Here is a 16,831-nt window from a genome sequence, read left to right on the forward strand (position 1 = left end):
GAGTATTCTGGGAAATGGAGACATCATGAAAACTGTCCTTGACTCTTAGTTCAGCTGAGTAAGACTATGCACATCGGTAATCTGAATAGCTCAGGAGGCTGAGGAATGAGAACCCTGAGATCAAAGCCATCCTTAGCAATTTAGTAAAATCTGAAGGAACTCAGAGAGAACCTGTCTCTGAATAAAATATAAAAAAGCACTGGAGATATGACTCATTGGTTATGTAGTAGGAGAAAGACAAGGGGGGACACCGAAGATAGAATAAAACACTTGTATTTTGCTGCAGTCAGGTTCAGAGGGCACATCTTTCACTGTAATCAATTAATCCCCCAAAACCCTGAGTTCAGGCAGTTTCAGAACTTTATACCCAGTGTGTAAAGAGAGGGACCCGGATGTTTATAGTCTGCAAAAGTTCACACAAAAGCAACTTTTACTTTCACTTTTCTGGGCAAGTTAACATTTCATGGACAGCCACTGTGAACGTCTAGTGCGTTTGGGTCCCTGGGTAAGGGTCTCGAAGAAATCAGGACACAGGGGATGCAGAGCAAAGGCAGCAAATGCAACTGCATGCTGATGTTTATTTCTTAGCTCCTTTTATACACTTCTTAACATAAGGCAAACAATTCTTTAGTAACACTTTGCCCACATTGCCCTAATAACATACTTCAGCAAAAACACAAAGCTAAACTCTGATCGTTCCTGTTTATTTGCTCAGTAAAACCAAGAGTTCCTTTATAGAGTTTATCTAATCCCCTAAGGCTACATGTGTTTCTTTACTATGTCCTGTTCCCAGGCTAAGTATGCCAAGAGCCTCTCCCTGTTGGCCCAGGTATGCAGAGCTTGTGACTTAAGATAAGGGGAAGAGAACATTTTCTCCTCCTAGCTTGGTTTGCCTTCAGCTGACCTTTGTCTCAGCCACTGCTTTTGCACAACCTTGGGCTTTAGGGGGCTTCAACAAGCATACTGAACCTTAACAAGCCACTAGTACAAGGAGAGCTTCTTCTCCTCTTTCTTTCCTCCTCGGCCAACTATTACCATAGATCCCAATTAGTAACCTCTTCTCTTATTTTTGAAATGTAAACATATCTGTGAAGCTCAGACCAAAGGCCAGGGATCTAATTAAAAGAATATGGTTTTCTTATCACACTCTGATCTGTAAAAACAATTTCCTTGGAAAACCTTTGGTATATATATATATATATATATATATATATATATATATATATATATAATATTTGTGAAAAAACTAATAAAAAAGGTGTTCAACACCTGATACTGATCTCTTTCAGGCTAGTGGCCAGGTAAGATATAGAAAGAGGAAATAGGAAGTTTAAATACATTGAACTTTTTTGTACAGATTCTTTTGCTGATAGTCTTAAAATCAATTATAATGAAGATTTCTGAAGAAGCTTAATTAAGATTTTCTGTGGAGAAGAGTGTGTCACTACAGTTAAGCACCCGAGTTTAATCAAAAAGAGGTCTTGCCAAAGTCTGGGCAGGCGTCTGAGGCAGCAGGAGCCGCCCTATTGCCAGACAGCAGGGGTCTATATACAACTGAATACACAGCCTGTTTCAATCCAGCATCATCCATTTACAGCAATTATACACAGCTTAACTTAATTATCATCATCTTAATGGCTCATTGACTCTCAACCACTCCTTCTGGCAAAATGCCAGGCACCATCCCAACTCTGCTGTAGCTCTCAACAAGGTCTCCCCTCTCAAGTGATAATTCTTGGGATCAAGTCAGAAAGATTTCAGACATGTTGCTCAGAGTAACAGTAATGAGTTTATTGAAAAGAAAATTAGACACTCAAGGGAGAAAAGGGGTCCTTTTGGAGAGGAGAGTGACTATGTGCCTCTTCTGCACTCCAGTTGTATTGAGGGATCCCAGGGAAGTTTCCAGACTCCTGCCCATGTCCACATTTTGACTTTTGGATGACAGCAATATTACATCCGACTTCTAAGTCTCCACTACCATGACAACACTTGGTAACCTTGGCCGATGCTGACTGGCTCTAATTAAATTCTTTACCATGCATGCTTACATATTTTATGATTAGGAGAAATTATCCTGATTTCTTTGAGTTTCAGGATTTGGTTTATAAAAATGGTCACAAAAGTCTTCCCTTGCAGGGTAACTTTTATTCCTCTTATCCACATTATTGTAGGCCTGCAGAAAACAGGTAGTGTGCTGAGGAATGTGACATATCCCATTCACTTAGGCTAGGAAAAGGTGAAGGTAAATTGTTTCTTGGACTAGAGGACATGGGAGGTGCAGCATGCTGTGCACATTTTATATGTTTATTCTCTTAATCTCATGTACACACCATTTGCATCTATTTGTCCCCTAATCATTGCTGGGGATTGAATCCAGGGTTTTGCACGTTCAGACAAGTGATCTAACCTGAGCTATATACCCATCCCCAATCTGTTCATATCTTACATAAAATGCACAATTATTGCAAATCCACCTAAGCTGAAGCATTAGTTGAGTTTGTTGAGACAACTCAGTAACTCCTGATCTCTTAGAATCCAGCAATAGTGATGTTAGAATACTATGTGCCACTGATGTGTCTCCACCACTGACCTCCAGTGCAAACTTGGAAATTATAGGCAGGTCTACAACTTTTACACTCCCCCTCCCTTACCTAGTTATTTATATTTTCAGAATGCAGATGAGATGGGAGGATTTAGTTGTAATATGGGGAAGCAGTTCTTTGGCTCTGCCAGCCAGATGAGTAATGGACAATTCACTGTGTCTCAGTGGCATATCAACTTGCAGTTAAACATTTGCTTGTGTAAATAATTTTGTCTATGCAAAATTATTCCTGAGAAACAAAAATATGATTGAGCCTACAAAATAAACTGGCATCCAACATGCATTTATATTTTAAACCATCACAAACCTTGGTGCTGAGGATCCAATTATACTAGTTTTTTTTTTTTTACCTCCCATGTTTGTGCATGATTTTTTGAAAATCTCTGTCATGCTTAGATTTCTACTGTAAGATTTTCAGAAACAAAGATTCTGATGGTGTATTTATTTAAGTTACCAGTTAAAAACAAATCCAGTTATTATATGGTTTATTATATTTTCCCAATCTTTGTTGGAAAGGTGGTTTGACAAAAAGTCTCCTACACACACTTGGTATTACTGCCTGAGAGTGTGGAATAAGTCAGTCATTTAGGCTACATAGATGGATTGGAGAACAATATTAGTGACTCAGACTTTGACCCATGAACAAAGTCTTTCATCAGTCATGCCAAATGCCTGTCATGTTCCTGGCTTAGTATTGGAGCAGTGACTTATTTGCTAATGTTTAGAAGTGATAGTGCTGATCGTGTTTGGGAGAAATAATCTTTCACCCTTCTTGGGGGGACAGATGAGCTCAGAGCCCAGAGATGAAACAGTAGAAGGCAACTTGCTGTGACAACAGAGACCAAATAGTCCAGAGTAAAAAAAAACAAAAAACTGTGAACCACAGAGGAGAAAGGAGAGAGCAGATGTGTTCTCTAGCAGACATGTTCTCTAGAATACAAAGGAACATGTAGGGCAGTAGTATATTAGTGAATTCTGTGCTTCTATAATAACATATCTGTATTGAGTACTTTATAAAGAAAAATTGTTTATTTAGCTCACAATTCTGGCAGCTAAAAAGTTCAAACAACATGATACCTCTGTCCTGGAGAGTACTACAAATAATAGAATGCTTCAAAAAATCAGGCACATGCTTGGAAGAGCAAGGCAAAACTTTATTTCAGCCAGAAGGGTGTCTTCCAGAAACTGGCTAGCAAGAACACCTGGGTGGGCAGTCCACTGGTATACATATCTAATGCAGTGCTGCCCTTCACCCTGAATGGAGTACTCATTGGTACAATTTTCACAATTGGTTAATTTTAGAATTAGGGCTTGCAAAGGGGAAGGGCTGCAATTGAAAATGGCCACAATTGGATCTAATTAAGGTTGAGTACTATATTCTGAAAATAGACCACCAAACTATTTCTCACCTAGAGCACACCCTGACTATGTTGCAACGTGGTGGAGAAGCAGAAAGGGAATCAGCAGCATGCATATTAGGCCAAGTACATGGGGTGACCTCATTTTATTCCAACCCACTCTCTTTGGAACTGACTCCATGAGACTAAATTTAATCCTTTGGAGGCCATACCTCCATGAGTTTATCACTTTTCCTAGGCCCCACCTCTTAATTGTACCATCATTTCCCAACATGGCCACCCAGGAGAATAAGATTCCAGCATATGAAACACTTTTGTTGGGGCATTAAAACCATAGTCAAATCATCATAAGTGGAAATGAGGATAATGAGAAAATGAGGATATAAAACCATGAAAGATCTTGGGACCTGAGCTATGATTTGGACCCCAACCTGAAGGACTTCCAACTGTGTGGCAATGCCTGTGGTGACAATCCAGCCTCCCTATAACTCAAAGGCTACAGTAGCCACACTGGGGATATTTTACTAACTGCCCAAAGTCTTTTTTGTTTTGTTTTGTTTTTCAGTACTATAGATTGTACTATGGACATTTCACCACTGAGATGCATTCCTTGTTCTTTTAAGACAGGATCTTGCTAAGTTGCCCAGGCTGGCCTTAAATATGTGATCCTTCTGCCGCATTCTGCTGAGACAAAATCCTATTTAAAACACTGTGATGTAGAGGCTGGTTTTATGCCTCAGTGGTAGAGTACTTGCCTAGCATGTGTGAGGCACTGCGTTTGATTGTCAGTACCACATATAAGTTAACAAAGGTCCATCAACAACTACTAAAATATTTAAAAAGAAAAAGCCCAATGATCTATTTCCCAGAATCATTCCTCATCTTTGACATCTTGTTCCTACAAAAATTATGATACTAAGCAGAACTGGAGCACAATACTGTAAATTAGAATTCAAAAGAAATTTCAGTTAAATGCTTACTCACTGGTGGCAATCTTTCTTTCTTTCTTTCTTTTTTTCTTTACAATTATTTAGCTCAGTGGTTTTCAAACCAGGCAATATCTGGGGACATTTTTTGGTTTTCACAACAACAATGCAGGTGCTTGTGACATATATGGGGGGAAGCCAGGGATCTTGTTAAACTTCCTAAGTGTGTAGGGCAAACCCTACCACAAAGAACCATCTGACCCAAAGTGTCAGTGGTGCTGAGGATAAGAAACCCAGATTCAGAGTTTAGCAAGTCTTGACAGAGTACCAGTGCCTGGGAACACAGAAACCACTTAGACTTGACTCATGACACCAAGAAACTGATGTCCAGCATGTGGCAGGCTTGGAAGTAAGAAACAAGGTGCCTGAGACTAGAGGGCTGTGTGTTTCCAGGAGCAAGAACAGTCTGTGCATATATTGATCAAACCCAGTATGCTGCTGGAATGGGTGTTGTTTTGCTTTATTTTCTTTGAAAAACAAGCCATGCCCTTCCTAAAGGGTTGAATTCAGTTTTTGGCTTGCATAGAAGTAAGGATAGGAGGGGGAGTAGAAAGAGAAAAAAGCATCACTAGGAGAAAAGGGCAGAGAAAAAGAGGGGCTGAGAATAGAAAACTGTACTGTACTTCAAGTTTATTTTGGAATCCGGCTGGTTAACAAAGTCTCATCTTCTTGTGGACCATCCCACATTGGGGAAGGTGAGCTGTAGCTGAGAGCCAGTCTGAATACTGACAGTATCTCAGATATCTGTGATTCAGGGATGTTACTCCCTCCTCAGCCTGAGGGAGGAGGACTGATCCAAGGCTCCTGTCAACTCAAGCTTGCAGTCATACTTCTGGTACTCTGTTGGCTTCAGAGAGTCATTTTCCAGCATTCAGGGTCACAGAAGCAGGCAACAGTACAAAGAATGGTAGCTGAATTCAACACCCATACTGAAGCAAAAAGCATTAAGTTGTTTATTCACTGAGTTCCTTCTGAGCATGGATGTAGTTAAAATGTACTCTTTGCTAGGTTTATTGAGCCCTGAAGCAACTTGTAGCTAAACTGGTCACTTAATCTATTGTATTACTAATAGTTAAAAATTTTCCTTTCACTGAAAACTCCAGGTAGCATGACCAAATGTCCAAGGCTCAAGGAAAGCTTCCCTCTCTTTCTGAAAAACCTCATTGAACAGCTAAAGGAGTAAGTTGTTGCTCTCCTCCCTCCAGATGGCAATTTGGTGATATGGAAACAAAAGTAGGATTTATTCTGCTTGTAGATGAACACAGAGAATTTACCATGAAACCAATTACTCAAATGCTGTACCTTTTATTCTTGGAAATAACACCATTGAATTTTCCTGCTGAGAGACAAACCATTTCTATTTTTAAAACCTGCTTTTCTTTGAAATTATTTCCAATGTAGCAGTATTTAAGAATATCATAAAGTTAAGAAAGACCTGCTTGAATCCCCAGCTGCATGCATAACATTGGATTAAGGACACTCAATTTGTTGAAGAAATGAATAATTATGTGTCAAGCACACATTTTGAGCTATTGGAGTGGGCTAGGCTGGTGCTCTGAGCCTAGTCTTGCTCTGTGAATTTGTGTAAACATGGTTCCCTACACCTTTTGAATATTGCCCCTGTTGCTTAAAGGAGTATTTTTCCTCCTCTTCAGCATGTAATCTATATGACCTCATGTCCTATACTTATGAACAAAAGTACTAGAAATGAAAGACAATGACTATAAATGTAGCCCACTCACAGAGAATGTGCCTCAATTTCATGATTCTATGGCTTCAATCACTAGCACCACAAAAGCACTGAGATCTATTTTTTTAAATATATATATATATATATTTTTCCTTTCCTGTTTAATTGTGACCTAAATGATTCATGGAAATTTATACATATTCATATTTTTTCTCATTTCTAGCATTTATACTGCAGATTCAACACAGGGGTACTCGATCACTGAGCCACATTGCATCACTGCTTTGTATTTGATTTAGAGAAAGGTTCTCACTATGTTGCTTAGTATCTAACCATTGCTGAGACTGTCTTTTAACTCATGATTCTCCTGTCACAGCCTCCCTGAGGTGCTGGGATTAATATGCATGTACCACTGAGCCCATCCATTTCTATCATTTTGAAGCCAGTTATTTTTCATGGATCAGTATTTTGACCTACCAATAAAGAAAAGTCCGGAACTAGATACATTCTCTAGCAATTCCTACAAAACCTCTAAAGAAGAACTAACATCAATACTCCTCAAATTATTCCATGAAATAGAAAAGGATGGAACACTTCCAAACTCATTCTATGAAGCAAGAATCACCCTGATACCAAAACCAAACAAAGATACATCACACAAATAAAGCTTTAGACAAATATCCATGATGAACATACATGTAAAACTCTTATTAAAATACTGGAAAATTACATACAAAAACATATTTAAAATATAGTGCACCATGATCAAGTGGGGTTCATCCCAGGAATGCAACCTACAAAAACCAAAACGTAATTCATCAATGGACTTAAAAAAAGAACCACATATTTATCTCAATAGATAAATAAAGAGCATTTGAAAGAATATAGCATCCATTCATGTTCAAAATGACAGAAAAATGAGGGATAATAGGAACATAATTGAACATTTTAAAAGCTCTATACCAAAAATCTCAAGGCTAAAATTCCAAATGCCAAAAAAATTAAAGAAAAAAAAGAAATTAAAGGGATATTAATAGGAAAAAAATAGCTCAAAATGTCCCTATTTGCCAACAACAAGATGCTATATGTAGAAGATTCCCCCAAAACACCACACAACTTTTATAATTGATAAACAAACTCAGAATAGTAGCAGGATATAGAATTAACACCCATAAATTAATTATGGTCCCAAACACAAATTATGCGTCAGCTGATGAATTACAATAGGATCAAAAAATTTTTAAAAATAAAATATTCAGGAAACAACCTAAGAAGTGAAAGACCTCTGTAATGAAAATTACCAAACACTAAAGAAAGAAATTGAAGAAGATCTTAGAAGATAAAAGATCTCCAATGTGCCTGGAGTGGCAAAAATAATGTTATCAAAATTGCCATACCATCAAAATGCTATAGTTTTAATACAATTCCTATTAAAATGTCAATGATATTTTTCTTAGAAATAAAAAAAAGTACTCATGAAATTCACTTGGAAAAACAAGAGGATCAGAATATTCAAAACAATCTTTATTGAGAAAAGTGAAGGATGTGGCAGACATCACAATACCTCATCTCAAATTATACCATAGAGCTACAAAAATGGAATGGTGGCACCAAAACAGGTAAGAAGTACAATGGAACAGAAAAGATATCACAGAGACAAAACCACATAAATACTATTATCACAAACTAGACAAAGGCACCAACAACATACATTAAAATAAAAGACAGTCTCTTCAATAAATGGTACTAAGAAAACTGGAAATATGTATTTGGGAGAATCAAATTGAACCTCTATCCTTTACCCTGCACAAAACTCAACTCAAAGTACATCAAAGACAGGCAATAGACCACACATCCTGTATCCACTAGAAGAAAATATAGGCCCAACTCTCCATCATGTTGGCTTAGGAACTGACTTCCTCAACAAGACTTCTAAATTGCAGAAAATAAAATTAAGAATCAATAAAAGGGAAGGTAACAAATAAAAAGCTTTCTGACAGCAAAGAAAATGATCAAGAACCTGAACAGAGAGCCTACAAAATGGAAGAACATTAGTCTTCTGGGTATATAAAGAACTCAACAAACTAGCTCAGGGGACTGAAACAGGAGGATCGAGTGTTCAAAGCTAGCTTTAGGAATGGTAAGGCACTAGACCCTGCCTCTAAATAAAATGCAAAACAGGGCTAGGGCTGGAGCTCAGTGGTGGAGCACTTGCCTTGCTGGTGTGAGACCCTGGGTTTGATCCTCAGAATTACATAAAAATAAACATACATATATATTGTGTCCATCTGCAACTAAAAATAATAAAAATAAAATTAAATGTAAAACATAAGGCTGGGGATGTGGGTCAGTGATTGAATGCCTCTGAGTTTAGTCCCAAGTACTTCACCCAATAAAAAAAAAATCAAAAAACTTCACACATAAACACACACACACACACACACACACACACACACACACACACAGATAACCCAATATACTTGGGCCTATATTTTCTTCTAGTGGGTATAGGATGTCATTAAATGTGTAAAAGATCTGAACTTGTAGTTCATAGAACTAGAAAAACAATTGGCCAACAAATATATTTTTTAAATGCTCAATATCTTTAAAAATTAGAAAAATGCAAATTAAAACTACATTGATATTCCATTCTCAGTCAGAATGGCAATTATCAAAAATACAAGTAAAAATAAATGCTGGAGAGGATGTGAAAAAAAAGTTATACTCACGCATTGCTAGTGAGACTGCAAATTGTTACAAGCACTCTGGAAAACAGTACAAAGATTCCTCAGAAAATTTGGAATGGAACCACCATTCAAACAGTTATCAACCCAGTTGTTTCTTGATTTTATTTTTTGCAATTTAGAAGTCTTGTTGAGGAAGTCAGTTCCTAAGCTGACATGATGGAGAGTTGGGCTTACATATATATATATATATATATATCCAAAGGATTTAAAATCAACATACTACAGTGATATGACATAACCAAAGGACTTAAAATCAACATACTACAGTGACACAACACAGGCACATCAATGTTTATAACAACATCACAATAGTTAAGCTATAGAACCAACTTAAGTGCCAAGATAGAGAATTGGGCCTACATGTATACCGAAAAGACTTAAAATCAACATACTACAGTGACACAGCCACATCAATGTCTTACAGCAGCTCAATTCAAAATAGCTAAGCTATAGAAACAATCTACATTCCCTTCAAAAGATGAAAGGTTAAAGAACATATGGTACATATACACAATGGAGTATTTCTCATCCATAAAGAAGAATGAAATTTAGGGCATTTGCTGGTAAATGGATGGAACTTGAGACTATTATACTAACTGAAATAAGCCAATACCAAAAAAAAAAAAACCCAAAGGTCAAACGTTCTCTCTGATCCTAAATAGAATAAGTTATAGCCCATGTATGTACAAAATACATTCTACTGTCATATATATCTAAAAAGAACAAATAAAACCTGGTGCTAAAAATTAAAATAATAACAGAGATAAAAAGTTTCCACCTGACATTCCCATTTAGTAATGGATAGAGATGACCAAAATTCAGTGGTCTGGACACTAGCAAGACTAGAAATAAATGAAGCAACTCTTATGGAATTATGCAGGTCCTCAGGCTAGGTCTCTCCCATAACCTTTTAGAGCACATTGTTGACAAATTTGGAGGAACCACCACAGAAAGTGAATTTCAGATACTTTACTGCCTATATCACTATTCCACCAACATGACTCCACTCTCACAATACTGATGCAAAAAATTATTACCTAAGAACTTGACAGTGTAAACTATCACAATTTATAAATCACAGGTAAGACATAGGAAACTACAATACAGACACCATTTGGAAAATAATTTAACATTATGCAATAAACCAATAGCACAAGATGCAATCATGCAGAGAAGGCTATTCCCTAAGCAGACTCTCACATAAATGTGGAAAAGATATATATACCTGAAGATGTAAAAATTTCAATATAGAAATATAAGAAAAATAAAAAGATATGCATGATTGTTTCATAGTTCATAACTCTAGAAACTATTTCCAAAGATATTGCAAGAGACAAAATGATGAAAAAAATGTCAAAAAATGTTAAAATAATGAATTAATTCAAAGATAAAGCAAAGAAAAACTGAATAAATTAAGGAAAACAATGCAGAACATGAAAGAACAGTTCAATAATTCTGGAAAAGAATCAATTAGAAATCTGTAAAATAAAAAGCCCAATATCTCAAATAAAAATATTCACTTGAAGTCAGATCCATAGACTAGATAAAGTGAAAGAAAAAATATTAGAGCTTGAAGTTGAAAATGAAATATCACATTCAGACAATACCAACAACAATAAAAGAATTATAAACATCTCACAAACCCAATAGACACAATTCATAGACTATTCTTATGAATCACAATGGAGGAGAGGTACATTCTACAGGCAATGCAAGATTTTGCGGTGAATAAAAGAAATTATTTCTTAAATCTTGTGAAACTTATGGACATCCAGGTATAATATGCTTTTAGAACACCAAGTGGACATGACTAGAAAAGAACCTCTCCAAATCATAGTCTATAAAATTACCAAAGGTAAACTGAAATTTATAAGTAGAGCCAAAGCAATTATAAACACACCAGAAAAATTTCAGATTTCTGAGTAGAAATTTTAAGGCCCAGGATACTAGAAAATAGTATATTTCAAACCCTGAATAAAAAGGTTGAAAAAATAAATAAGGATAAAAACTATAAAATGAATGGAAAGGGTGGTCATCATGTTAAGATGAAAAAATCAGAAACAAAACTCCAATTATCACATGCTCTCCCTAACATGTGGAATCTGGGAAGAAAATAAGAATGACTAGAAAATGATGGAGAAATTAATAAGGAAGAGGTAAGGTAACTGGAGATGAAAAAGAAAGGAGGGGAAAAATGAAAGTAATGAGAGTGGTCAGGATTCAAGTATTGTATTTGTGTATATGGAAATATCACTGTGAAATTCACTAATTTGTGCACACAATAGGAGTTGATATTAATAGTTGACAAGAACACCTGTTTTTATAACAAGTCAAATTTGCTATAATTTCACCATATACAAAACACAAGTACTTATTTTAAAATATTTTTTTCTTATTTCTGCAAAGACATAAAATTTCAGGTTCAAAATTAATGTTAAATTTCTTCAGACAATATAATTTAGATGATAAAGTTCCTACAATTAATTACTAAATTATCCTGGATTCTATATGATCAAGAAAGTTATTAAGAAAAAATATGAGTGGAATTTGAACATTTACTTTTTTGCACTGTTCTTTTGAGATCAAACTATCTTACTTTTATTTAACAGGGCATGAACACCAAGAGTAACTCACTTTTATAAGTCTTACCTGTACTGAAAATTACTGATGTTCTAGATTGTGCTTTCATATGTCAAAGAATTAGATTCCTGTTTCTAGGTTTGAAAAAGTAATAAAATTGGTATTTTAATACACACAAGAAAACATTGACAAAACATAATTCAATACTTAATGTTTTAGATCTAGTATTAGAAAATTTTTATATGCTCTCCAAATTTGTATGCCCTGTAGACATTAACTTGAAAATTATTTGTACAATGTTTGTTCTGTTCTGTTTTTGGAATGGCATTTCATGATGATAGCCAGTCTGATCTTAAACTCCTGGGCTCCAGCATTTGTCCCACCTTAGGCTCCCAAGTAGTTGGAGTAAATGCATGTGCCACTGCACCCATAGCTCATAATTAAAGAAGAAAAAAATAAGATGAAATGATCATGCATTGAGACAAGACAGGTAAATATACTAACTAGTGTAGCTTGAACTCAGAAAATGCAATGTCTCTGTGAACAATAGCTTCTTGTTCTGGCACAAGTCCTTTCTCTTAGGCATAAGGCCTTCTAAAAATTAAGGGTTGTATCACTTTAGTTCATCAAGTTGTTATAAATATTTACTAAGATAATATAGAAATGTGTTAAGCAAAATAGCAAAATAATGGCAATTTAACTACTTAGAAACTCAACTAAAACTAATGTGTATTTTTCACAGGTTCTAATATTCAAATGTTGAAATTATTTTAAAAAATGCTTGAGTCCTAATTTTCATTATAAATTGGGCTCTTCTTTATGCTTTGTAACTCAGAGCAAATCAGCAATAAATTTTTAATTCTATAAATGCCTCCTTAAATTAGAGAATATAATAATCCCCTTTTGTGAGGCTAATCAATAACAATAAAGGCAAGAAATTAACAAATGCCAACAATTGGCTTGGACTACCACTATTTCTTCTCTACCTAGTTGAAGAGAATCAGCAGACCTTTGTAAGAGTAGCTACATTTCCATGTTGATCTCCAACTGATTTGGAAGTTAAAATCCTCTTTAACACAATAGATACTGAGAGGTCATGATGGGGCTTAGTTCTCTTAGATTTAATGAATCTGCTTAATCTCTTCCTTTTGAGGCAGAATTTGATAAATGCTGAAAACTTTAGGCAGTGATTCAAAAGCTTGGAAATTTTTCATTACTCAAGAAAACAAACCACTAGAGGTGCCAATCAAAAGTTGACACCCACTCTGGGAACCAGTGATATGGGGTCCCCTACAGTCAAAAGAAATCTATTTCAAGGGATAGAAGGATTTGGGGCCCAGATGTTAGCCGAGATGACAGAAAACTCTGATCTCTTCCAGTGGCATTACTGAAGTTCTCTGATAGCTTTGAATGATTTTAATTTTATGACAGAAAAGACAAATTCCTCAAAGGACAATGCACCAGAAAGGGTGAGGCTAATATAAGGGTTCCACATAAGGTTCCTAAAAGGGGGACAGGGTCAGAGTGCTTAATGTTTTTTGGCCAAGCTGTCAAAGCAGAGTGCTGCTGCTTGGGAAAGATGTCATTGAGTCAAAAAGCATGAGTGCATGTGAACTAAAAAGAGTGTTGTAACTTTTGAGTCTAAGTGTGTGTTACCATGAAGACTCAGGGATTGGGATCAGTCAGAACAGGTTGTAATAAAAGCTATTCACTACCAGTCTGCAGGGTCAGTTCTGGCAGAAACACTGCAGTAACAGAACTGACAGAGACAAAGGAACAATTTTAAATCCCTTTATCCCCCTCCATCTGACTACAGAAATATCTTTCTTAAACTTATGAGATATCATTAGGTCCTTGATAAATTGAAGGAAGATGGTAGAATAGCTAACTTCTGCTAAATTGAGCATTTCAAGACTCAAATAGCTAATTAGAAAAATAATAAGTGTGATACTATTTGTACACATGAGTAGGGGTTATACTTGAAATGAAATGGATAATGCTGTAAACCCTAAGGATAAAGGTTTAGAAAGTTTTAAAACATTGATTAGTGGTATATCTCAGTGGTAGAAAAATTTCCTAGCATGCATGAGAAGAAAAGGAAAGGAGAGAGGAGGAAAGAGGAGAGAACAAATCTTGGAGGTGATTCATGTATGCATCATTGCTTTTTTAAATTAATTAATCTATTTTAATTATGTATATATGGCATCAGAAAGCATTTTGATTCCTGTTATACAATTGCAGGACAACTTTTCATTTCTGGTTGTACATGATGTAACATTGCACCATATGTGCAGTCATATATGTACCAAGATAATGATGTCTATCTCATTCCATCTTTTCTGCCCCCATGACCCCTGCCCTCCCTTCCTTCCTCCCTCTTCAACAAATCAAATTTTCATCACTGCTTCTTGGCTAGAATTTTGAAAGGTTTCTGACTGATGAACTGTCCTAACTAACTACTGTACCATGCACACTTATACTATGAAATCTTACCTCATCTGTGAGATGCAACAAATATAACTATTGTGGGTCTAAATCTAATGCTGATTAGTATTTTAATGTAAATACTTATGCAGTATTGCCACTAGCAATACCATAAGACAAGGCAATCTGTCCATAGTTATCTGAAGCAGACACATTAACACCTCCTTGAAGAAGCAGCTCAACTATTTGTGTTGATTTATGTTCCACAGTATACATGAGGGCTGTTCTAAAATAAGAGAGATGACTCCAACCTTAGGTATTTTAATAAATTTATTTAAACAGACAATTTATTACATTTTACCAATTTGATATATAGCTTTACATACACTAACAGATACAAACATCTTAATAGATCATTTCATACATACACAAATATTTTGAAAGATTGTTTGTTTACATACACAAACAGATCAAATCTTTATCTTTGAAAATCATCTGTAAGTCTAAAAGGAAAATAAACACACAAAAAAGAAATATCTTGTCCCAAAAGGGGAGAGTTACAAACTTAAAAATCCTTCAATGGACAGTAACTATGATAAGGTCATTCATCTGCAACTGGCACAGATTTCAATGAATAAAGCTTAATTTTCTCCCTAGGGCAATGTAATGTATTGTAGCTCACAGTCAGCCAAAGGTCAAGAAGTAAACATGCTATTTTCAGGTGTACCATAATAACAGTAGCACTGGTGATGATAATAGTCATTGTTGCTTCAGTCATTCACTCTGAGAAGCATTTCCAGGCACTGAAATAAATGCTACATGTATAATCTTCAACCAGCCTTTAAATGTATGTTATTCTCTTTTTCATTAGAAATGGACAAAATATGTTAATAGCAAATAACTTTACTTAGAAAAAAATCTAAAATCAATATTTAAAGTTATCCAAAGGACAAAATTATTTTCAATGTCTATTTATGCTCAACACAGCATTTCCAAAAGAAAACTATACCAGCCAAAGATAAAAATAACAAAGTTTAAAAAGTTCAATACGTAATAAAAAAAGCAAACTAAAAGTCCATATTTTACATAACTAATATGAAAAGTCTAGCTAACACAAGATCATGTGATCAATAAAATCAAATAATAATGATAAGCCAATAATTATCTGGGCATGTGAATCATACTACACACCCTCATTTTGGTTGCTCAATTTGAATAACTGCATTTCTAATTATAGTTATCTTTTGTTCATATATTTTATACATGTTCGTATATTTCACTCTATTCCAATGATTATGTCATTCTCATTAACTTAATATTTTTAAATTGAGTGATTTTTTACTACAATATTAAGATTTTTCAAAAAATAATAAAGTACTATACCTTCCCTTATCATAAACTGCATGTATGTTTGCTTTATTCTTAATAAAAAATTCTACCATCATCTTTCTGTTTTTCTTTATGGCGAATAAAAGTGGTGTTTGTCCACTCTGAAAAAAACAACAAAAATAGTTTATTCACAAAATTACTACTTCTCAACTGAACTTAACCTTACAAAATACTGTATGAATATAAGCATATAATAATAATGTAAATTAAGAGTAGCCACTCCATTCTCTTCCCACTCTGCTTCCATATATGCTGCTCTTTCATTTTCAAATGCCTCTAGAATGGACACATAAACTCCAGTCATTTCTAAAACTGCTTCAAACACTTGGGGTTTCCATAGATCTTTGCCTCTGTCACAGCATTCATCATGGCATCTTGGGATTAAGTAACCTGCACCCACCTCAATCAAGAGTGTCTAGAGGATATGAACTGTATCTCGGTAGCCCCATTCCCTAACACATATTAGTAAAAGATGTAAGTATTATATTTAATTAACAAGGCAAATTTTCAACTCACTTGTAGGGTGAATCAATCATTTTCTGAAGAATATCTACCTTTCCAGAAATACCAACCCTCATCTAAAATATTCCTTGTTTTACAGAACTGTGCACTGTAGGTCCAGTATTACATAAATAGCTTTCCCATTTCTTAATACCTATTTGACATTGATTTTTCATACTACATATACACATGTGAAGAATTCAAGTTTCAGGGATATAGTCCAGAGAGCTTTCCAATGACATGGAAGTTTCCTCCATGTTGTACAAGTCCTCTTGATTCTCTTCTATTTATGGAATCAGAATCTCAGATATCAATGTCAGGCATTCCTGCTTAAAAGCAATAGACTTTGAATAAACTATGTTTTTTTTCATAATTGGTCCCTTTGTCTTCTTTTATTATAAGATGAAAGACATTTATCTTACCTGTTAGAAAGCTCAATACAAAAATATATTCTTCCTACACAATTGGAGAAAATTTTTGTCAGCTAATACACTGATGGGAAATTAACAAACAGAAATAACCAACTCAGAAAAACAACACTGAGCTGGGATTGT

At 35.2% G+C, this 16,831-nt stretch overlaps 1 protein-coding gene across 2 annotated transcripts in view; it reads right to left on the reverse strand.

Moving 5' to 3' along the window:
• LOC110597289 (uncharacterized) overlaps positions 1–16,831 on the reverse strand; it is a 168,054-nt gene that overhangs the window by 9,537 nt on the left and 141,686 nt on the right. Inside the window, exon 5 of one of the 2 annotated variants that reach the window (XM_078038649.1) lies at positions 14,700–15,877. The exons of the other annotated variant lie outside the window; for it this stretch is intronic. Coding sequence (XP_077894775.1) covers positions 15,847–15,877 — 31 coding nt within the window. The 3' untranslated portion in view covers positions 14,700–15,846. Of the gene's footprint in view, positions 1–14,699; positions 15,878–16,831 lie in introns of those variants that run through there. 2 annotated transcript variants of the gene reach the window in all.

The sequence above is a fragment of the Ictidomys tridecemlineatus genome, chromosome 2 (genome assembly GCF_052094955.1).
Source record: "Ictidomys tridecemlineatus isolate mIctTri1 chromosome 2, mIctTri1.hap1, whole genome shotgun sequence".
Taxonomy (NCBI): Eukaryota; Metazoa; Chordata; class Mammalia; order Rodentia; family Sciuridae; genus Ictidomys; species Ictidomys tridecemlineatus.